General features: G+C 47.1%; 6 protein-coding genes across 6 annotated transcripts; 2 read left to right on the top strand and 4 right to left on the bottom strand.

Annotated features, from left to right (window-relative positions):
* Positions 1 to 194: 194 nt before the first annotated feature.
* DFL_002876 (uncharacterized protein) lies at positions 195 to 1,065 on the top strand (the record flags this gene model as incomplete). The annotated part of the gene is made up of 3 exons (XM_067631726.1): positions 195 to 230; positions 294 to 368; positions 436 to 1,065. The coding sequence occupies 3 exons, from the start codon at positions 195 to 197 to the stop codon at positions 1,063 to 1,065; spliced, it is 741 nt and encodes a 246-aa protein (XP_067494244.1).
* Positions 1,066 to 1,525: 460 nt separating this feature from the next.
* On the bottom strand, positions 1,526 to 1,882 carry DFL_002875 (uncharacterized protein; the record flags this gene model as incomplete). The annotated part of the gene is made up of 2 exons (XM_067631725.1): positions 1,526 to 1,772; positions 1,872 to 1,882. 2 exons carry the CDS (start codon positions 1,880 to 1,882, stop codon positions 1,526 to 1,528), a joined length of 258 nt encoding a protein of 85 aa, XP_067494243.1.
* A 2,967-nt stretch (positions 1,883 to 4,849) lies between these two features.
* Positions 4,850 to 6,263, top strand: DFL_002874 (uncharacterized protein; the record flags this gene model as incomplete). The annotated part of the gene is made up of 3 exons (XM_067631724.1): positions 4,850 to 4,950; positions 5,016 to 5,590; positions 5,680 to 6,263. The coding sequence occupies 3 exons, from the start codon at positions 4,850 to 4,852 to the stop codon at positions 6,261 to 6,263; spliced, it is 1,260 nt and encodes a 419-aa protein (XP_067494242.1).
* Positions 6,264 to 7,361: 1,098 nt separating this feature from the next.
* On the bottom strand, positions 7,362 to 8,002 carry DFL_002873 (uncharacterized protein; the record flags this gene model as incomplete). Its single annotated transcript, XM_067631723.1, has 3 exons — positions 7,362 to 7,744; positions 7,807 to 7,886; positions 7,947 to 8,002. The coding sequence occupies 3 exons, from the start codon at positions 8,000 to 8,002 to the stop codon at positions 7,362 to 7,364; spliced, it is 519 nt and encodes a 172-aa protein (XP_067494241.1).
* Positions 8,003 to 10,560: 2,558 nt separating this feature from the next.
* DFL_002872 (uncharacterized protein) lies at positions 10,561 to 11,456 on the bottom strand (the record flags this gene model as incomplete). The annotated part of the gene is made up of 6 exons (XM_067631722.1): positions 10,561 to 10,834; positions 10,900 to 10,971; positions 11,028 to 11,090; positions 11,160 to 11,179; positions 11,246 to 11,318; positions 11,407 to 11,456. 6 exons carry the CDS (start codon positions 11,454 to 11,456, stop codon positions 10,561 to 10,563), a joined length of 552 nt encoding a protein of 183 aa, XP_067494240.1.
* A 5,659-nt stretch (positions 11,457 to 17,115) lies between these two features.
* DFL_002871 (uncharacterized protein) lies at positions 17,116 to 20,100 on the bottom strand (the record flags this gene model as incomplete). The annotated part of the gene is made up of 3 exons (XM_067631721.1): positions 17,116 to 18,244; positions 18,298 to 18,839; positions 18,898 to 20,100. 3 exons carry the CDS (start codon positions 20,098 to 20,100, stop codon positions 17,116 to 17,118), a joined length of 2,874 nt encoding a protein of 957 aa, XP_067494239.1.
* Between the last annotated feature and the right edge of the window lie 3,888 nt (positions 20,101 to 23,988).

Genomic DNA, 23,988 nt, shown 5'->3' with positions numbered 1-23,988 from the left:
AAATGTCAATGGAGAGCAGCGAAAGAGGATGGAAGAGGATTTGAAGGCTCCAAAATTTTTTGCCGGGGTGGCATCGAAGTGCGGCTGCCAAGACTTTTTCCTTTCCCAAAATAACGTGCCTTTTGCTTGTGAACTATTTTAATTCCGACGACGACGAACGTTCAAGATCGACTTCATCCGACACAACCCACGTCATGGCTGCGAGGCTGCCTTTGAACCCGAGGGCGATGGTATGTATTCGGGATTCGTTTTGGATCCAAGCATCGCCGGCTAACGGAATGGATCGGATATAGGCCCTCCTGACCGGCTTGAGTGTCACCACGCTCGCCGGCTATACCACAACCTCTACCGTCTATGCCGAAGAACCCGTATGCCCTCTCTCCGCCTACGCATGACCCATTGGCTCCGATATCTAACTCCTACGGTCGTATCTAGTCACGATCTACCAAGAAATCGATATACGATGACTCCCCTCCATCGCCACCTTCCGGTTCGACCCCATCCCTCTCCCTCACGAGCCCCTCGGAAACCTCAGAGAAGGAATCACGCCCCACCCCGACGGTCCGATTGGCATCCCAAATCGGTACCGCCCGTCTCTTCGTCCACTCCGAATTCACCAAAGCCCAACGTTTCCTCGACACCTACTTTGACAAATATCTCCATATCGAACATAATGTCACCACTACGGTCGCCTCTCTCGCCCCATCTCACCGTTCGAAGGAGACGATTCTTCCCGGTGCGATTTTCATCGCTATATCAACCATGGCTGGTAGCGTACTCGCCAGACGGAGGATGTTCCCGATCAGATTCTTGACACCCGTGGTAACCGGAGTGGCCGCATCATGGTATTTCCTACCGGAGACGACCAGGAACGTGGCAGATCTGGCATGGAAATGGGAACAGAAGGTCCCGCAGGTTGCGGAGACACACTTGAAGGTTAGAGACGGGATCGAAGAAGGTTGGAAGACCGCCAAGGGAGGCTACGACCACGCTATTGGGACGGTGGAGGATACAACGAGTAAGGCGAGAAGGACGATCGAAGGATGGGTCAGGAATAGCAAATAGACAGCCCGCGAGGCGTTCTTATTTTCGGAGCAGAGGACACCGCACGTGGGAAGAACGAAAGGGTCATAGGAGCAGTCCGGGGTGTATATATTACTTGGGAACCGTTGGTATCAAAACACAGCTTTTAGTGCTTCCCCTCCGCTCCTTCGTTTGAATGATTATTACCCGGAATTTGGGGAAATAGTTTAAAAATCTTTAGCGTTTAGTGTATATATGAGAAAAATCTTCTTTCAAAAAACCCCAATGCGTCCAATGGTATATAGGTTTTTTCGGACGGATATTATATTAGGTCAAAAGCAAGCGCAAAGGGGAACGATAAGACTGAAATGCGGGCTAGAACACTCCACTTCGCAAGATCCAATATACCGATATCAAACGAAGGACCAATCCATTACACAATCAATGACGTCATATCATCCACTACCAGGGAATGCATCCCGCCCCACCGTCAACGGCAAGGCTAACGATACGTTCGCTCAACGATAACGGGGGCACCGCCCCGTCTGTTACTGACATGCGATCCTCTCGGTGTAGCAAATACGACACTGGCTTTCGAACCCCGTCTGGAATGGCTGTGGCTGGTACGGTGAGTATGATAACTCGACCGCGGGCGTTCAACGATGACGGTTTCGTGCCGTGCCGGAGGGACGTGGACGACCCGGCGGGCGACGGGTAATTCGACAACCCGGCGGCGTTCCGTCGTGCCGCTGTTATTGAAATGTCAGTCCTTGCGATTTCTGACGACCGCGAGATGAAATCGGGTTTCTGATACGCGCCTGCGGGGTACATTGCTAATGGTGACTCACATTAAACACATCTCGAGGGTGCTGAGAGGTATCCGAGGTCGGGTTCGGATTCGATTTTTGATATATATTATCTCGATCTGTAGATTCGATGTTTTTCGATCGAGGTCTGGACCTCGAGCAAGTATTTATCCGAGTAGATATATCGATATGAGTGTAAACAATCCTTACGAGGCTGGAAAGGAATTCGGAGTCATCCCCGAGAAAGAGATCGCTTGTATTTATACTTTAGAGCCGTAGGCACCGATGCGAGGTAACTCGCTTCAGGACGTCCGAGTAGCATCCAACGGTGCCCTGATCCGGATCCTCCTCTATCGCATATGTCACCGGGACCCGACTTAACGTAACTATTCCGAGTCCATCGCACGAGAGGTGGCCTGAAGACGCAACCGGTTTGATTGCTAGCTCACTACCGTTCGCTTTATATTCCGTAAGCCGGTAGTAGGCTAGTAAGTAGTCAAGTACCGGTATACTTGACTTTTCATGCATCGGGAAAGCTTTGCAAATTGCAACATCATCCGGCCACGGCACGCTAGATATACCTTTAGGACTTTACTCTAGGTATCAAAGTTAAATATTGTAAAACCTCGAATTCCCAACTCCTCCGCGGGGCAAAAAACACTTTTATGAATCACGGCTCATCCGACTTGCCAAAGTAGAAGCCGACGTACCGTACGAAAGCAAGTACATAGCAGAGCCTCGTCGAATCCTTCCCTGACTGAAAACCTTTTCTTGGAAAATAATTTTTTTTTTTTGTTTGCAAAAAATAGACATTTATCATCACGTAAGTACAGCACGACGTATGATACCGATTGGGTTCCAAGTACCGGGATGATATGATGCGCCGTTATACACCATGTACGACGATGTCATTCCGAAGCTGCTGGTTCGCACCAATCTGTTAAAAAAAGCCCAGTGACGACGGTCCGCCGACGCATTGCATTTTACATCCGAACTCGATAATGCAATGCAATCAAAATATATATATATATATATATATATATATACATATATATATATATACATATATATATATCCCCGGAAATCCAATCTTCAAAACCGGTTTTCGAAACCCCGATTAAATCCAGTGATAGGAATCCAGAGTGGTTTTTGTGATACCAAGAACCTAATGATGCAAGGCTGCATAAGGGTGAAACTAACCGACGTATCCCTGCATCAACCAGCCCCGGACAGAAGCCCAGGCCGAAACCCCTTGAAAAAAATTTGGTGACAGTATTCTCCGTCGATTCTCGCGACAGAAACATTGGACGGAAAGCTGACAGCTCGGTTCGGTACAATTCCATGCTTCCGGTGGCTTCTCAGCTGCGATAATGAAAATACGGTCCGACCGTGCATGCATGCAGCTATTGAGTAGCCGTATCAGAAAAAAAAAAAAAAAAATCCATATCGATATCTCCGAGCGTCTATGGATAATCTTTTCGACACTGCCATGTAATATCTTAAACGTCAACATCTCAGACCTCCAAATTTCGAGTTTCGAAACTTCCCAAAAGAAAGCCACCATTCAGCACCGACAGCCACCACAAAAAAGGCCTCAAAAGCTTTCGGATCTTGGCTCTAATTTAAAGCACGTGGGGAAGGTACGTAATCCCCGCCACCGTAATCTCTTCTCCTTCGGTTGGCTGCGCGGTAGAATTCGGTCAGCGAACATTCGAAATTAGCCAAAGGCTCTTGATTTAGAAGCGGCACGACACAGCCAAACAGAACGCCCTGTGCGCGTGAGGCCGGCTTGTTGTTCGTACGGGGATACGGGGAACGATAAACGATGCTACGTCGATTGCGAAAATCGAGTTGGTTCCAAGTTAGCTATTCTGCAGGTTAGACGCCTACGCTTGCAGACAAACAATGCTCGCGATCGTGATAACAAGCACATATATTCACATTTCACAGATATAAATCCACAAAACACAAGCAAACATGAATCGTTTCCGCGAAACCTTTCCCGTCGGAAGCTACAGACAAACCCAATAGATATGCAATTGCATCGGCACCTGCGGGTCCGCAGCAACAAGCACAGGATATTTTTCTGCCCAATAGGAGGCACAATCCCCCTTTCGCGCAGCGAAGGTTGGCCAACAACGTCTGCCTGACGGCATTTTGGTTTCAGTTTCCTTCTATTATATATTTTGTTTTCTTTCTATCTCGTTCGGATTGTAGATACGCAGAAGAGAGCTCCCGTGGCAAGTAGGCATTGGAATCCGTCGAATTCAGTGACCGACCTCTTCGAAGGGGTCCCCGGCTGTCCGGTTCATTCAATACCAGCGGGACAACCGTGATCGGCATTGAAGGTAATATATCTGACCCCGTCAAGAGATATCACCCCATCCCGCACCTTCTACATTTCAGTTGGAGAATCTCTTCACAAAAGAAGAAAAAAAAAAAAAGACAGATGCCATCATCGACCCTCACGGACGGACACTTCATTGTCTTTTTCAGTTAGCTACCAACCGCAGCAGTGACAGCCGCGGGGCAACTGCACCGTAACTTGCAACGGAACCTTGGATCTTACTTGTTCCTGCATTTTGACTCGGGCCTGCTGCTAGCTTCAAACCAACCCAACCAGCCCCTTTAAACACCAGAGACACTCTCCTATTCCTTCCTTTTTCCTCTCATGATCTCCTTATTAAACCCAACCACATTCCTTTCCTTACGCCTCTGGCATCGTACTCTTTTTTTTTAAAAAAGGGTTTTGACTCTCGTTCAATAAATTCTTCCGGACGTTTTATTATTTATTCTTTAACGATCAAGCTACAACACGCTCGTTTAAATAAAAACCCCTTCGAAATTCCGGACTCTTCGTTTGGGTGGTGGGAATTTCTTCCGAAGACTCCGATTCGCGACGGTTCTTTTCGAACAAAAATACAACAGCAACAACGCATATTTTCGATATTGCATATTCTTTTCGACGGAGGAGGAGATTTGGGGATTGTCATTCGGAAAGGGACAGAGGATCACGACAAATGGCACCAAGCGGCTCGCTGGCAATGAGCCAGTCAAATCTAAAGAGGGGTGTCCAAGAGGATCTAGCCACGTTCCCGGAGACGATAGGAAACTGGGACAAGTACGTTTTCTCATCCCGCGGATATAATATGAAGAAACAAGACTGACGGATTCACACTTAAAAAGATGTATGGAAAAATCCTGGTGCAAATACCCTCTGATCGCGGGCTGCGTCGTCGGCGCCCTCGTTTTTATATCCATAGCATGGTGCTGCTACCGATGCTGCTGCCGCGGTCGCCGCAAGAAGGCCGACCGTTCCAAATCCACATTCTTCAACGACCCGGTACCTTCGTACATGTCGCACCCGCCACCGCGACCTGCGGCGGGCGGCGGATACAGCAGCAGCAATACCATCGGTCCGAACACCCAAACGCCGGCCCCGCAATACGCATACTTCGAATCCGGCACCACGGGACCGAAGGACAACGACGCCCTCCCCGTCATGCCCTCGTGGAACGGTTCCAAAAACGAAAAGGTAGAAGATGCATCCGTTAAAGTCGAGACTATCGAACTGGAAGATGTATCATCTTCGTCTACCCCTCCACCGTCAAATAACCGCCTTCACAGCAATAACGCCGACTACCGCCCAAACTTCCAACCGCAGCAGTCTCAAAACCTCGACCCCTTCGGTCCCCAGCGTCTGAATAACCCCTTCGGCCCGCAACCCCCGAGCGGTCCCCCCGCATTCCCCCCTCCGAACCGTACCCAATCCCCCTACCCGGAATCCCACACGATGCCAACGGCCACCATCCCCCACCGACCACGAACCCGCGCTACAACGCCACCCAAGGCCTCGACGACTTCGACTTCAACCCGCATATAAACGCCCAAAACCAAGGTCCCTACGCCAACGCCGAAATCTACCCCCCAGAACCCTCCTACCGGCACCAACAAACCGGCGTCACCCAACCTCAACAACCACAATTCACGGGGACGACCTCCCCCCCACCTCCGTTCCAACACCAAGCCTTCGCGGGTACTACGATCTCAGGCGAAACGCACGCTTACACTCCAACCCCACCCCCTCAAGCCCTCCTAACCGCCCAACAAACCGGCGGTCTCCCATCCCATCCAACATCCCCTACCCCTCCGCCGCCAAGTTTCAACACATCAGGGGCTACCGCAAACGGATTCAACCCTGCGAATAACCCACCGCCGCCGCAGATCCCGCTGCCCCAGAACAGCAGTGGCGGGTTCGTAGCGCAGATGGACGACGACTTTGGACATTCGCCCGTTCGCCTTGCGGACTCTCGTTCGAACAACAACAATACCGGTGGGGGGTTTAATCACAATGACTTTGATCATGGTGGATATAGCGCTTATAATAATAATCAGCAGCAGCATGGCCATCAGCAGGGATGGGGTGCTTTCTAAACATGCAAAGCAGAGCAACACGTTCCCTTTTTTGATCTTTTTTTCTTCATTTCTTCTGTAACATATTATATTATACCATTTATTTGTCTTTTTTTTTATTCTCTCGGAGTACCGTCGGGTCTGATTTTGTTTTCTTCGTTGCAACCTTTCTTTTTCTCAACACCGGGTCCATCGTCTTTTCTTTGTAATCTACATTCCTTTCTTTTCCTGCTCACGAACCGTCACGATCTGCAACCGTTTTCCTTTTAAACCTCAATTTCCTTCGAACATTACCACGGCGTGGTCGTTTCCGGTTCCGACTTTTCATCACCCCCCAGTTATAGCTCCATTTTTATATTACAACGCATGTACACAATAACCATCCGTGGATCACAAAGAATTCAAAGAATCGAAATTCAAAGAAATCGAAATGCAAATCTACTTGCCTTCACCGGTCAAAGGATAAAGCTAACAAGGTAAATCAAATCGAATGCCGATTTCAATGCGCCGTTATCCGCACGCACATGTCATGTAATCCCTCACGCGAAAGGAAGGAAAAGCGAAAGAAACAATATCAATGCGGAAGTGAGCATTCTCCACTAGCGTATGCGTACGTACATGCTCGGGTGCGCACCTCCCCTTTCGCGAACCTATCGAACCTCCGGGGCCCACCTGCCCGAACGGCACCGCGAACGCAAGACATCCCTCCTCCAGAATTCGGCATCGCTTTCCGAGCCAACATCCCGCGCGCGCTAACATTCCTTGCATTCGGAGGGTTGATGTCATTTCGTTTCGCCTCTTTATCATGGGAATCGTATAAAAACAAAAAAGAAAAATCTTGATCAAGAAACAAAAAAGACAACGAACACCACGAACTCCATGTAAAAAAAAAGCCGTATCCGTAAACGAACAAGAGCTGGACGAGCAGCCGTATACTAGAGGAAAAACAGCAAGTCGTATCATCCGCCACCCATTAACATGAAGCAAAGCCACAAGAAAAGAAATAATCCGCCAGAGACCGACCCATCATACCCGATTGCTGAATAATAGCGACGACAATGAAGAAGCGACCGATAAGATCCCGATTCCATTCCGGAACGATCCGAACCCCCCTCCACTTTAACGCTTATGCGCCTCCTCCGGCCTCGGCGGTACGTACGGCCCGGAACCACCTCCGAAGCTATTCATCTCATAATCCCGTCCACCGGTATACGTCGTCCCGCTTTGTTGCCCGGGTTGTCCGTAATACCCAGCATTGCTTGGCGGCGAATAAACCGGCGGACTTCCAGCGGAGTTATACGGGGGCTGTTGTTGTTGGTGCGAAGCATATGTGTACCCTCCGTATTGCGGACCTGTGTTTTGATTGTGATGTTGTGGGATACTGTTGACATCGTAGGCTGGTGGAGCGGCCCACGCGGTGCCGTAGAACGGTGAGAGACCACGTGAGCGACGGCGACGGGCGGAGAGACAGGCGCAGAGGAGGAGGACGATGGCGGAGAAGGCTAGATCGATGCGGTCAGTTATTATGGAAGGCAGGGTTGGGACGGGATGGATGGGAACGTACCCAATAGGGCGCCGAGGACGGCCCAACGTTGCCAGTGGTACCAAGGAGAGTAGTAGCAGTAACCCGAGGAGTCGCAGGTGCTAAATTATCGGTATCAGCATGAGTGTAATTAAGGTTACGGAGGTGCAGGGGTAACGTACTAGTAATCTCTCTTGGCTAGAAGCGAAACCACTTCTTCTCTGGGTAGAACGACCATGGCTGTTTGATGTTGTCGGTGTATCCTCCTAAGACCGAGAAAAGCTTTTTATGTTCGATATTTGGAGTGGTAGTCGATCGATGCGTGCGAAGCGGCAACAACCTTCCTTTTGTCTTTTTCAGTCCAATTCCTCGAAACCTTTTAGAAAGAAATGACGATTAAAAAAAATTTAAAATTTTAGTCCGTATTAGAGCAAAAGATGGGAAGGATTTTTGGTTCCCTTGGGAGTATATTATACAAACGAGAAGGGAAAGGGATTGGAGTTATAAGGGATTTACGGAAGTGCAAGGTAAGCCAGGAATATTTGAAAACAGTTGCATGATTATGGAATCGTGGTTTGCACTGCCCTGCCAGCTGCCACACTGGCAAGCCTGGAACGAACGTTCGCTCTCTCCCTCTCGTGATTCGGAATCGGATAAGGCGCATGGGAACTTACGGATCCAAAGAGGATGATTCCTCGGGAACTGCTGGATCGGAGTGCCAAGGAATCAAATCAGGGCGGTGATGTCGACGACCTTTCCAATTCGAAGTTCACTCTCTTGATTCTTATGATACCGATGAAAGAGATGAAGAGAGGAGGGAAGAAAGAGGAGGAACGAAAAGGCGGGAACGAAAAACCTGCTTCCGATATACCAAGAAGGACGAGTGACCTGACACCGTCTGCGGTTCAGACTCAAACTAAACTGTGGCACCGCAGTAACGTTAACCACCTGCCGGAACGATCCCTATGCTCTGTTCATGTATCCTCCGACGGCCGACTTTCCGATTTTACCCAACAGTTGTCGAGTTGGGGGATGACGACGACTACGCGGCCTTGGCTACTTGGCTTCGTATACGACATTCTATACTTTCACCGAGGCGGTGCTGAAACATTTTTTTTGGCAGAAGTGACGGAGAAACCAGGGCCAGGCCGACCGAGATCGAGTTCACCATCTCTCTTGCGATGACGCTTGTTCGCATCAGCTTGACATCCTTTGGCTTTTTCGCACTGCAACATCTGTCGCCGCAGTAGATGTACAAATAAAGCTATCCTCGATGGCATCTTGCAGCTAAGAATTCATTCGGGGGAAAGAAGGAAGAGACAGAAAAAGAACAAGAACGATCCAATTGCCCGTTTCAGACTGCCGAAAAAGCCGGCCGGGGTCGCAAGTGGTATGGGGTCATCACTTGACACGATGGAGGGAACCTGGAGTTGATTATCAATGGAAACTGGACCGTCAGGCAAACTAGCTTCCCTTAGCTCGATCTAATCATAGACGCTAGTACTTTGGCGAAATAATAGATGATTATGAGCTGGAAATTTCTCAGATAAAGTACTTGATATCCTGAAAAGAAACTCAATGTGATATAAAATCTACCGTAATATCGCTTGGAAACGTCGATAGATTTCAAATATACCTCGACGTCCGTATGAAGTTGCATGGCAGGACATTAACCTCCCACGTGTGCCCCGCGCACACGTGGAAGCTCTCCATCCAATCCATACATATCGTACCCTCGGACCCACTTGTTTCTATCAATCGATTCTCATGGAAAATAAATAAATTTCGTATAATATAATATCCACGCATGCGGGTAGGAATAACATCAATGAAGATACGCAGAGTCGAGAGGCGGGGGGAAGAAAAGAAAGCAGAAGACTACTAACACGGAAATCCCAAAGCGAAGCTTGAGAATTACGCTATGACCGGATATAAGAGAATTCGAAGCAGCCGTCGGGTGCCGAGTAAATATGGCAAGCAAGCAAGCGATCAGTAAAACAAAGTATCAATCAATAAAAGATATGGAGTAAAATGACCCGCCCGCTCGAAAAAAAAATTACCAACCCCCCTCCTTATTCCCTAAAAACCGTAGCGACTACAAGTATAAGTAAAAGTTATCCCCGTCAAAATAGAATGTCAAAAAAGAAGACAAGGCGGGGAAATGAAGAAGATTAAAAAAGACAAACCCGCAGTGCTCTCGCCGCTCACTAATGAAAGAATACCGTCTAATGAACCAAACAAGGAAAGAAAGCATCAGAAAAGCATTCGCAAATGATAAAAAAAAAAGATTTAGAAAAAGTTGTTTCACCAAACCAATGGGTGTGATGTGATGCATCCCATATCGAATCTAAAAAAAAACTAAAAACTCGCTGCTTCTTTTTTTTTGTAAAATTTGTCTCTCTTCCATTCTTTTTGTCAATCGTTAGAATTTGAAACAAAAAACCGCGATAATAATATAGCAGAGGAGAAGAACGGTAGTAACAAATAGCTGAAACTTCGGATATATGGAGGAAAAGATAAAATAAAACGATAGTGCACGCTCGGGTATTAGAAACTAGAAATTAGCAAGCTTGACGGAAAGAAAAAAAAAAAAGATGGCAGAAGAATGTAAAGAAAAAGGCTTCGTAAAAATCCCGGGACACATCAAGTCATCAATTGGTTATTTGTGGGAGGGGCATGAGCAAGGAAATCCGGCCGCGGGCTAAATTCGAATCCGCGAGGAGAGTAGGAGAACCGATATTCTTCAACGAGAGAAAGGAAGAAAAATAGAAAAATATTTTTCGAACGAGGCGGTCATCATTTCTTCGCCTTGTTAATCAGCCATTGCAACACCGCGTCGAGATTCGTCTCTTCTTTGGCGCTGATGCTGTAGCAAGATACCTCTCGGTGCTTGATTTCTCGTAGATCGAGCTCGTCGATGAGGTCATCGACGCCCAACTTATCCGGCAGGTCCGACTTGTTTCCTAGGACCAGGAGGGGGATGCCTTCCAGGATCGGTTTTAGGAGGAGTGTGTGGAGTTCTTCTCGGGCGATCGGGAGGGCGGCGATATCTGCAGAGTCGACGATGAAGCTGAAAAATATGCGGCGTTAGACGATAGGATCTTTGAAATTCAACGGGATTAAGCGTCAACTTACACAATTGCATTGGCGCCGCGGCAATATCGCTCCCACATAGCTCTGAACCTAGGTTGTCCGCCCAAATCCCAGCTACATCGAAACGTCAGCAACGAGCCCCGTAAACGGGATCGGAGCGGCCAACTCACCATTTGAGTGTAACGTGGCCTTTCTGTACCCTCTTCATGTTAAAACCGACAGTAGGGATAGAGCTACATCATCAAGATTAGTCACCTATCGACGGAAGGGAAAAATGAGAGCGAAGCATAGGACTGCCATACTCGGTAGTAAATTCGCCTCCCTAAACCATAAATCCCGCATTAGCATCCAGCATTCCTCTAGTACTAAATCCAATGAACAAGCTTACCGAAAGAACCCTCAACAGAGATGTCTTGCCTGCATTCTGTAAGCCAATCATCGTGATATCCATCTCCGTAGCCCTAAACGCTGCAAGTCAGCAAAAACATTGTCTTGACTCGCTCATACCCTCTTCCTCCCTTCCCGTGGTAAGTGGAGGGGCAATCGTACCAAAACAAGCTAAGTAGCCAATCGTATATTCGTCTGAAAAATCCAGCCATGATTATTGATGCGTCGTCAAACCGGACGGCAGAGAGAGGACGTCAATGACGGAGTTGAAGAGTGTGAGAGCGTGACAGAGAACCGCAACCACGGACGCAAATTCTCCTCGACCAACAGAGTTATGTTTTCCTTTTCCCGAGATTGTCCCAATTATGATGTGTTTTTTTGAGTAAAGTTTCCGGAATTATGCCAGATAGGCGATATTGTGAAAAATAGTATGCTTCCGAATGGTGGAGCTGTAGCAAACAAGATGATAAGCTGTGATATAGTTTCAAGGATGGATTGATTCGAAAGTCGAGGTTAAAAGTAAAACAGAAAGCCTCCAGGTTCCGTCGTTGTAGATTGTTATTTTTCTTTAGGTAAAAGGATCCTTATAATAAAAAAAAGGTCTTTCGGTGATCAGCGTCCCTTAGGACCCTCGTGCGATTATAGTTCTGGTATCTTTCAAGTTCCACGAACCGCTGAAGCGAGTAGGAAGGGAATCTCGTGAGCCCCAGTCGTCGGTAGTACAAAGGGCAATCGACGGCCCTGCTCCTGAAGTCCCTATTGGTGATCCAAAGAGGCAATGTATTCCAGGCGAGAGGCAAAGAAGAAAGAGCAATCCAGGTTGCCGTCTAAATGAGGTGCAGATTTTCCAGGGATAACTATTTTTTGTTTCGTCTTTGTTTTTTTTTAAGATGTTGTATGTTTCCTCGAGACTAAAGCTGTCGGACGTCTAGAGTTGGAGGTGACACTTTTTTTTTTTTGACAGGTCTGGGTTCCTTTAAACGCTGTGTCCGGGAAAAGCGGGTAGCCGGGCTGTGTATCTAGGATCTATGCAGATAATATGCGCGTGAAGGGGGGGGGGACGATTCCAGGGTTTAAGTAACTAGGTGTCTTCGGAGGATTGTTGTGGAGTACGGAGAAAGGGAGAGAATGAGAGAGAAAACAGAGTAGGAGGTAAATATCAAAAGATGTGGTCCCGGAGGAAGGCTTCTCTAAAATGCGGTTCCTTGGTGGTAGGTAGCTCCTGCGGTAGTTCAAAAGAGGTGTTCCGGGTGGGATGGATCAGCGGTTCGGATTGGAAATTTGAGGGATATGTCGAATGCGACCTCTGCAGTTTAAACTTAGGGTAGACAGGCTAGGCAGTGGAATGTAGATCGCAGTCACCGGAGGATATAATGTCCCGCGAATGCACCTAGGTAAAGGTAGCGTCCCTGGCAGCTGGAAGTCCAGAAACTTGGGAAGCCAGGAGTGAGGTATGAGGTCACGGGGAAGGTAGGCGCGCCAGAAATGACCGGGAGAAGTCCAGATGGGAAGCTAGAGATAATTCTAATGATATCGAAGCTGGAGAAGACAGCTCCTTCGGACGTGTTGGAGAAGCTTTGAAGATGACAGATGCAACAGTGCGAGCAGGGACTCAGGATGGCGTGTAGGTAAAATATGGAGATCTAACAGGCGAGTTTTGTGGAGTAGTCGAATGTATAACAGCTATCGAAAAAAAGACCTGGGGATAGGCGTATATGTCGCTATATGTTGCACGACATGGGTTGAGAAAATAAAATAAAAAATAAAAAAACGTCTGGTTTAACGATGGAGAGGCCGGGATACCAATGCAGCGGATTCTATTCGACGGCGATGCCACTAATAGGAGCAAGAAAATTGTGAGCAGAGGAAGCCTGAATAGAAGAAGAGGCCCAATAGCAATGCGGCAGACAAAGTGTGGAGGGAATAAAGGGCAGCTTCTGGCGAATGAACGAAGAGCAAGGGGGAGGAACGAGGTGACGGGCACGAAGGAGCTTGCATGAAGGAACTTTTTGGAAAAGAACAGAAACGAGAACGAGATCAAGAACAAGATCCAAGGCAGGAATTGGAAGCCCTGATATTCGATCGATCCAAAAGCCGTTGGGGGTGGTATGGTTCTGGCCAGGAGGAGGCCTTAACCTTGATCGATCTTTGAGGAGTGGAACGCAGGTACGAGACAACCGGCAAGCCCCCGGAAAAGCAGAATCGCGAGAGTCGCAGGTTGACGACAAACCTCTCCAGCTATCCAGGTTAGTGTCTGGGGATGGGGGGTGCGAGAACTGTACCTCCAAGGACGCGCAGCAGTCAACGTCAACGTACGTATGTGGATGAAGTGTGGACTTCGAAATGTGCGATGCAAGAGACTTCGAAGGGCGGCGGCTGTGAGCTCTTGGAAAGGCTACCAGAAGTAGCGCGGGTATTCCTCTCTAACTTTTGGGCTTTGGCTTGACTGAGAATGGTTAAGGAAAAAGAAAGAATTAACACACTGTATTATACTTGCATGCATCCTCGTGAAGTATGTAATATACATGGAGTATACTAGTACGTGAGGGTGGATATTTCTTTTTCATATTCTCGAGCTCGTTCTTCGGCGCTTTGACGTCGGTTTTGCATTTTGCATTCGATTCGCGAGATAAATCCTCTGACAAGTGCAAGGCAAGTACTTCTTACAAGGAAAGGCCAACAAGGAAGTTAGGATTGCGTTTATACTCACATTTGGGTTCCATATAAAGGCCAGGTACAAACGTACATTACATTACATCTACATTACAGGGACGCAGTGCAGTAATGTTTGAACATGTATACGTACATGTACCGGTACTCGTAAGTATGTGTGATATCGTGATATTATATCGGACGCTATCCAGGACATCTCCACAAAGCCTTTTGGTTATTTCTTTTCTATTTCTCTCTTGATGTTTGTGAATGGACTCACCTGCTCGTGATAATGGGCTTTAGGTAACCAAGTTCGACCGTCGCTTGACCTTGACCTTGCGGGGAAGGCACCGGGAGATAATTCCTCTCTGTCGTCCTTTCTTTCTTTCGTTCGTTCTTCCGAGTCCCGGCTTTATCCCTCGAACCTCAACAATAATCTCTAGGCAAAAGCCCGACCACCAACGGGGGGCTCTCGGAGGGTGTGGTGAGAGTGGAAGTTAAACAGTCTTTTTTTTTTTTTTTTTTTTTCGTATTCAGAACACAGTGGAGTCTTGATTCTTCTTATTATTATTATTACTTATTATTTTCTCCCCACCTCCCTTTGAGATACTTTTTTTTTAAAAAAGAAGATGGTGTGTCGAATCGGATGGGACGCCTCTGTTTCGGGGAACGGGCAGACTAACAAGCTTCTTCCCTTCGATCGAATTGTTGAAAATTGAGAAAATAGTCCGTAGCCCGCGCGCGAGACGCATGCACCGGATTTCTTAAAATTAACTGGAACTACTTGGACTAGCCCGAATGGCACATCCCGAGCTGCGTGCTCAAGCTTGTCGCGCCATGATGGATATAAGGTATGCAAAAGTTATATATTTTTGATATCAGATGCTCGGTTTGTAGTTTATAAATAAAAAAAGAAGTGCATGCGAGCGTGCGGTATAAAATCCGAAGGCCTTCCCCTCCCGCTCAAAAAGATAGCCCACTATCTTTCCGACCTTTCTGATATGGAAGGCTTTCCACTCGAGAAAACTCCGGAACCCTCAACCTGGGATATAAAATACCATCCACATGCAATATACCCAAAAGGTCATCCATCATTACCTCTTCTACGACCGATGACCGCGCAAGGGGGTGCCATACCATGCAGTACATAGAAGCAAGAAGAGGCAAGAGCGATGCGCCTTTTTCTTGCACAACCTTAAACCACATACCCTTTCGCACACACACATACTACTGCCCCAAGCAGAAAATTTCCCGCTGCCACTTCCCCCATGATTCTGTATTACCCTGTCGAACCTACACACACCGGTCTAGGAGCCCCCAGTCTAAAAGTGATATACATCCCCCCAGTTCGACTAAAATTGAAGAACCGGATGAGCACGAATGTCTTGCAGTAGTGTCGATGTCATGTACCGTACCTTACCTTGCCTGATGTTCTTCTGTGCATTGGCGCATATGAAGGTGCAGTCGCCATGGGTAAAAAGGCGAGCAGGGCCATGGTCCACAATAGAAAGATCTATATATTAAAATACGGGTACACATGCACTACATTCCACCCCTCCATCCTTCTTGTCCCTCTTCTCCTTCTCCTCCGAACACCCCGTAGTAAGAAAGAAGAGAAGGTCATGTTGCGTACCGCATCACAAAAGTACGAAAGCAGGGTTTGACAACTGAAAAAACGTTGGGCCATGCATGGGGGTTTAACTCTGAAAAACATTTGGGGAAAAGGCTCTTACATTCCTCTCTCTTTTCCTTTGGAGAGTACTTGTAATAATGTAGAGATTTATATTCTCTTACGTGGGGCTGACGGTTATTCGTCACTCATACATAAACGCCGGCTTTAAACCTCTCCCCTCATCCAAAGTGACATTCGAATCGAATCACCCAACCGAATTAGAGCTCCAAACCTCACCCCACCCATGTCCCATCGAATTCCTGATCAAGTGACATCCCAAGCTATCGCCAGGGTGCGGAGGTCATACTGTACTGTACCGTACTTGCCTACAGACACAGTTGCCCCTCCAAAAAGCCTGCAGCTTAACCGGGCCAAAGCTTTTTTCTGTGCTGCTTCTCCACCTCTTTACCCGTTCGAGTATCAAGCGTGCGTGATACAGTATACATCATGCATTAGCGAGGAGGCGCTAAAGCAACAGGAAACAGAAAAGATCCAAAGGGTGTTTGTGCTTTTGCATGAAGGGAGCGCTGGAGCAAAGCAAGCGACCTTCTAATGGGTCGGTGGACGTCCCTGTCTTGCGCGTTTCAAAACTAGTACTGAGTGGCTCAATCAACTGCGGTACAACATCATGATACTATGTACGATGCAACGAATGATAAATGGGTACCCAGTATACAAGCATCTCGTGAATCCATGCCATGTAATATCGGATCCTGTCCTGTCCCGTCCATCGGTCACTCAACAATGCAAGCTACCCGGTACTGCGGGTAGCCGAACAGCTTCACACTCGCACACTCACGATCCTTGCCATGCGAACGAAACCAAGTTTTCCCATATAATATTGGTAACCAATATTCTCGAAAACTGCCCCCAACGGGATAGAGCAACTAGTTAGCTAACCGATAGCTCCCCACTTAACAGAGAGTGGGAGAAAGAGACCGGCATCTGCCTCGCAAGGTCCCAGTCGGGCTTCAATAGATCCCACGATATCCCTGATTCTCAATGCCATTTTTGAAACAGAAAAATATTTTACACTGCCTAGTACACGTTTTTCTTCTTTTCGAATTTACGGGGTCTTGCCGGTTGGTCTGTGAGCTATTTTCAATCTAAAAACCCACCCCCTTTTGGCTTATAAGACCAAGGTAACTCGCCGAATAACTTCTAGAAAGCTTCTTTAACTCCGCCGTGCATTATAGATTTGTATTACTCGATTTTAGGATCATAGAAGTGGGGGCGGATATGTGTGACTAAGCTTTTGTGGGAAACAAGGTAGCAAAAAGGCTAGACCTTAGCAGAAGGATAGAAAGAGGGAGTGATATGTATAAAAAAAGTTTTGTAGAATGAAGATTCTGCTTCGCCTCCATATTGTCATATTCCGGAACGCCTTGCTGCCTGTTTCGCTACGAGATCATAATATAATGCAAAAGAAAATAAAAAAGAAAAAGGAATGAAAGCCCGACGTTAATAAACGTTGATACTATTTCCTTTCGCCCCTTAGCACGTGGAAGTCGGGTAATCCACAAGCAAATAAAACACGGATGTCATCCTCATTCATCAATCACCGCCGCTTCACTACCTTCAGGCAGCTCAGGCGACATGATAGTGGTATGTATCTTCCATAGTATCTTCCCAACCGCATCCTTGTTCGCCACAAGCCCGTTCTTCAATCCCTCGAATTGAGAGCCCGATAACATCCAAATATGCCTCAGCCGTTGCACCGCGTCATGATGGCTCGTCTCCTGAAGTTGACTCCGAAGCATTGGGTCATGGATGAACCACCAAACTGAATCTCGGCGAGTCCGTAATTTGATGTCTATGACGAAATTCTTTTTGAGGTACTCGATGCGATACCACTCTGAAGATCGTGCTAGGACGAAAACTTCATCCTCAGGGGAATTGTCCTCAATCATGTCGAGCGCCGCTAGCAAGGGGAGAGTAAGGCAGAGTGTACCAACGACTGCGGTTAGACCTCGCTGGTTCAGCAGGGTACGTAGGAAACTGCTGATACGGCGGTGAGGATTCGTGGTCGGAGTATCGAAAACAAGCTCCATCTCATGCTCGCCGTCAAAAGTAACCTCTGCTGAGAGTTCCGGTTTCTTATTGTAGATAAACCCAATCTTGCCCAGAGTTACCGTCTTCGCTGTCAACTTGTATTTCTGCACCGTCGTGATAAATCCGATGAGTCGCTCAATCCTGTGGAGCCGCTCGCTGATAGCGTCCGTGACAATGGACCCAACTGATACGACAAACTGCATAATGAATGTTCCAGAACGAGGATGGAATGCAACGTCGGACTTGGCAGCCGAGAGGTCTGCGGAATGCAAGCGAGTCATGGGTGTCTTCATTCTTCCTTCCACCAATACTGTTATGTTTCCTTTTCGATCGAGGTCATGCAAACTCATTCGTAGGTTATTAGCCCCCCAATCTGATTTAGTCAGAGCCTTGAAATTAATGTTGAGTGTGGGTATCATGATCGCCGCCCCAGTATTATTCGTCGGTATGAGACGGTAGTCGATACCCTCCGCACTCAACTTGCGAGTGTTGGTGTATAATGTGATGAATGATGCCACCATCCTTTCGAGATTCTCAAGAAATTGATATGTCACCTGCTGGTTTCCAGAAATCGGTAACCTTTGCGCATCGTTTATTGTCCAACCGCCCCGTGTAGCTTCGTTTCTGAAAATTACAAGTTAGAGGCGTCCAACTTTAGCGTGGTTTGTGAAACTTACATCTCGACGATCCACCAGAAATCACCAGTCACCCCCAAAGAGATAGCCAATATCCAGTTGTCGGACCAGGACTTCTTCCGCATATACATTATATACATAGTAGCAGACCCGAAAAACTTCTTGAGGTCGCTTATCCTGGGATTTAGCATTTTCAGAATCTCCCAACCCATGCTTTTCGCTCTCAATTCGATTTCTTCTTGCATGGTCATGAATCTGATTTTGCTGATGGTCTCGTGGGCTTTGTTTGCTGCATCCGCCAGTTGATTCATGCCGTTCTCCCCCCTTATCACCATATGAGATGGGCGCTGTAGAGCGAATCGTCCAGTGATTGGTTCAATGATAACGGTCAGGTCTCGAGAAGGTGTGAGCTGAACAGTTAATTTTGACAAGCTCGACGTGTCTGATGTCAATTGGAGATTAAGATGGTCGACACTGAAATTGGGTAGACGGTTGAGGTGTCTATATATACTCTTGAGAATGTACGCCGTATGTTTGGCAATCACCGATTTCAGAAGAGATTCCGCCGACAGGTTTCCGACGTCCTAAAGCCAAATTCATTAGAGATCAACATAGCCACAACCACCAAACGGAATAACCTACGAATGTGATATCCGTGATTGACGCCTCCTTCGCATCTCTCATCCACCGAAACGACAGCGAGCTTGATACTCCCTGGTCAGGGCTACCTTTCCGAATACCGATTTCAATCCAGTTTTTGGCACCTGGTTTCCCTAACCAATACTGAACTACAAGCGTCCGTTTGATCATATTGATGTAGAGAGTATCGGACCATTTCCCTTGTACCATCTCTAGAAACTGTCTTCGAAGTATCGCGATCTTGTGCGTCATGACAAAGTCGTGGAGAAAGTCGTATATCCCAACCAGTCCCTTATTCTTCAAAATTTCGTTGCCCCTAACCTCGAGCTCTCCGCGTAATCTATCCATAGGCAAAGCTTTGAGAGCTGGTTTGAAGATGAGGCGAAGGTCAATGAAGTACAGCTGCGAAGTATGATCTTCGTCTGCTATCGACATATCCAGCTCGAATTCGTGCGGCGATGTAAACGTAACTCGGCCCGAGCTGATCTCATATTGGTTGAAATAGACGGGCGGTATGTCGTGGAGGTTAAAGCGGATATGGAGGAGGGTGTTGATGTTTTGGAATGTCTTAAGGATCTCTTTCGATGTCAATGGCTTAGGCGGAACATAGTATTCCCGAGCAGATGTGCGGGGTGGATCTCCAGTCGAAAGAGTCCTGACGGCAGTCGCCAGATCCGGGTTTGGAATCTTCGCATGTACCATAGCCCTTTGAGCCTCTACTACCTCCCAGACCACTTTTTCAAAGTTTACCCTTTGCGTGTCCATCCAAACTTTAAGGTCGATAACCTTGCTCACATCGGCGTTTTTACCCGCCCATTGTGCCAGGACCAGTACTTTGATGAACTGTTGCCGCGTGTCGGAGACATACTTCATTAATCTCTTTCGTCGGGCTATATCGTTGCCTTCCTGCAAGCTGTCTACGAGTTCCAGCAGTTTACCGTAGGAAGATTGTACGGTTCGGTCGATTATCTTCCCCAGTGATTGGAAACCAAATGTGATATGGGGTAGCGGCGGGGCCTCGTCTAGGGAGAGGTTTACAAGCGCAGTGCTTGGATCCTCGTCGGTCATCGGCGAGCCATCCATCCTCTGAGGGGTCCCCATTGCCGAAAGACCCTCGCGTCCCTTCCCGTTTCCGTTAACGATTCCCGTATTCGATGGATTACCGTCATGACTGCCATGGCCGTTGATTTCGATTGCAGCTGGCATAGTTGCCGCGCTGCTATCCGTTGGGGGCTTTCAAACGAAGATTTCCTGCCGACCGTTTCAGTCGCGCTCACGCGGCGATGAAATCGTTCGGTAGGCGTTCTTTAGTGTCTGCGTCGGTGTTGCCAGAGGGATTTCTGGGGGTCCTGGGATTCTCGAGAGGAGCCGCTTCAAAGAGCGTATTATTCTAGATGATGTTTCCGGGATGATATTGGATTGATGAGAGCGAGTGGCGCCGTTGATGAGGTGCGATGGTTTGGATGGTTGGTGGTAGGTTGGTTGATGGGTATGAAGTTGTTTGGTAAGGGAGGATGGCTTGAATCCGCGGCAAGGCGAATCTTCAGCGTTGCGTTTCGACCGGCAACACAAAACACCACTGTGGCACAACACGACCAATCGACCCTTCGCCAAGCAGCATTGCAGACTGAAACGTCGAAGCGATATATTGGTTACTCATGCCTGTTCTTCCAGATTTCCAGATGCTTCCGGAGCAGGGTAGATTGTGGCTGCTTTTTCCGAATTTTATACTAAGTAGGTTTTATATTGGTGGTTGATGTTGGTTTTCAAAAACCCGGAGAGCTAAAGCAACATACTGAACAAGATATCCGGTAAGTTCACGTTTACTGACTAGTACGTAGACTATGTATACCCTGTCTGTGAGAAGGGAATGATATAGAAATTTTCCTTTAGGGACAGCTCTCTTCCTTTTCCATGTCTAGACACACGGTTATTACGTTCAGTATTATATCGATTGGTGCTTGCAAATATCGGTATATGTATACGGTATGTTCTGCTTCGGCACGTTTGTGGCTCATAGGGAGGTGAGTGGTCCATACGGTTCAGATATATATATATATTTCTATTATAGGAAAGAATTACTTTAATTAGATCATGAAGCCTATGTCATCAGACACAAACTTCAACACCAAAAAGTTTATATTGACCTCAGTTCAGAAAAAAGCCAGCAGTTTGTAGTATACCGGCTTTAACATCACACATTCCGTTACAGCCACCACCCCAATAATAACATCTATAATAATCGATTAACTTCTACATGACAGCCGAGGTCTCATCTACAACTTTTAAAACCACTGCTTGGGCTTCCGCGGACACTGGTCTCCCTAGGCGTTATGTCCATAATATACCCGCCACAGGCAGCTTCTGTCAAGGAAACTCCATCGTGAATCAAACTGAACCCTTGAAATTCGATAACAATGCGGCTTCGCTTGGTTGTGTAACTATTTGAAAGTAGAAGGCCTTGATCGAAGATTTCAGAATCTTCGTAAAGAAAGTGAACAGGAGATATTAAAACTTATGGATCTATCAGCGAATATCAAACAGTGGATCAGTTTCCAGAATCTGGATGATCCGGTTAAATAACGCAGCCTATGATTGAGGGTTAAATTGAATGTTATTAGGAGGAGAAGCTCCGAAGGTTAGCATTACGCGGTATTAAATTTCCACTTGATTATCATTACGATGCGAGTTGAAATGCGGTCTGCTTTCGCCTCTACGTTCCGCACTTGTGTTATCGCCCTGTCGCAAGCTGCGGGAGGTTGCAAGTCTCGGGAAGAAGGGGGTTGCAACGTTGTATTTTGTATAGTTGTGTGTTGTTGGACCTTGGTGGGTGAAATTCACCCCAAAAGCTCAGAGCCTGACGGGTCTGGGAACGACGCAACCCAGAGTACAGTTCATAGGACATTCTGGTGGTTAATAAACGTTATGATCAGGACGGTTGTCGACGGCCCACAAACCCGGTATCGATACCCCGAGGATCAGGTGAATTAGCTAAGTCCATAGACGTTATATAAACTAGAAATGGTGCGACTCGTTATGTATAATTCCCTCGCTCGCGTCTCAGTGATTAGTTATCACGTACCTATACAGTAACTCTACTCCAAGATTCACTCTCAAGTGTAACTAAGTTGCGGGTACCGTGCACTTTATTCTATAAGTCTAATAGAATTCCTATGTCCGGAAGGCCAAAGTGGAAGCTTCGTCGAAGCTGGTATACGAAGCCAGCTAGTACATTCGATTTACAAGACGCTAACCCGAGGGTATATATATTAACTTTACATTGTAGACCGTGGGTACACCTAGGCCTGGGCCGTTCTTATGCACCTGGCGTAAGGATATTAGAATGTTGTACACTATATTACAGAGGGAAAGGCTCCTGAGCAACCAAGGCTGAATATATCCCTCCTCCCTGTGAATTTGATAGGGAGCTCTGTATAAGCAAACAGGTACAGGGGTCAACGGTAAATTTATAAATCTTTTAAAAGAGCGGATGTGGTGTTTAGTAATTCAAAGGCTTTGTTGCCTCATATAGAGAAGAAAATCAAGAACCCAAGAATTCCTAAGAAATTCGATAAATACCTCATATGTATGGTGATGGAGCCAAAATAGAGTGCTGTCAGTCAAATATATAGACTAATATAGACAGCAAGTGATTGATACCTTAGGTCTAGAAACATCTTCGCAGACAGAGTATGTACACGTGAAACTTAACTTTGGCAATTTTTGACTGTGTCTTTCCGTATAATGGCCCCTTAGCTTTTCCTGTCTGCCAATATAAAACTTATCTCGCTATCCTCATATGAAATATTTAGGATCCGAAGATTGACCTAGAACTCTTAAAACGTGCCCCTCGACTGAGTCCAAGCCGAATATTTATCCTTGTTAGGTTTTTGATGGGCACAAGGGAACTTGGCGATATCAAGCCTGGATCTTGGGATCTCGGCATGCGCCGGAAATATATTAAATAATCCGAAGTACTCCAGATTATCCGAATGAATCTGGGGCGATACGCACAGAGGCTATCAGCTGGTCTTTTAATGGGGGCTGAGCGTAGAAGCAAGGAGAATCCTCGGAGCACAAGTCGATTCTTCCTCCTCAACAACCTTGTAGTGGAGAGTAGGCAAGGTCCCTTCTCTTATCTATTGCGTATGCATATGTGCATAGCGGCGAAATGTTGAGATGAACTTTTGTAGTCTTACAATGCAGAAAGCCAGGTGATACATCTGATAAAAGGTGCGTATACGACTCGATTTCCGGAAACGGTTGTAGTTGGAGTTATGGCTGGATTCTCTAGACCAGGCGGCACAATCAACATAAAACAAGACCTAGCATAAACCAAGGATCCCATCGAATTCCCAACTCTGCATTCTTTTGTTCCCAGGCGCGCTTGGGTTCTTGGCCATGGAATGGGTAATCCGATATTCCAAAACCAGGAATACCCACCATTTACCCAACGCAGAACCATGGTAACGGCAAAAAAATGCAACAATAGCCAGATTTTACGAAGAAAAAGTGCACGTCCTCTTGTTTCCTCCAGCCCCTTTAGATGCCGTGCCTTCGCTTTGCGCTGCACCACTGTAAATTTGTTTCCAGTCAAGGCGGGACAAGACATAATGAATCTTGAAGTTTCTTGATAGAACCAAAATTAGCGGAGGTCCACAAGCAAGATGGTCGGAAACCGGCCCGTTGGGAGGACTAACCGACGTCCTGATGCACGATTGTGGGCCCAAGGCTGTTTGGCTTGGCCCTTGGTCGCGGGGTTCTCTGCGACAGGCTTCAAGGATATCATTCCCTTCTAATGCCTTCCATTGCGAACGGCTCCCATGCTTGTTACAAAAACATCACGAGGATCGAAATTTAGGGGTCGCAGCCGGCAGGAGGGCCGCTGTCAGTTACTTACTAGGTACGGAGTAGTTCATCTCCACGTTTTCTAAATGAAGCGTTATAGCTAACATATGATATGTAACCAGCATGATTCACGGACCAGTCAGATACACTGCAAAACCTAGCCTAGAAAATTGGCTTGCGTACTGCTTGTCAGTAAGCCGCCTCTATGAATTCGATACGCTGGAAAAGTAAACCCAGCAGATAGAT

The sequence above is a fragment of the Arthrobotrys flagrans genome, assembly GCF_004000055.1.
Source record: "Arthrobotrys flagrans strain CBS H-5679 chromosome Unknown unitig_3, whole genome shotgun sequence".
NCBI classification, from domain to species: Eukaryota; Fungi; Ascomycota; class Orbiliomycetes; order Orbiliales; family Orbiliaceae; genus Arthrobotrys; species Arthrobotrys flagrans.
This window is presented reverse-complemented; position numbering and strand designations above follow the sequence as displayed.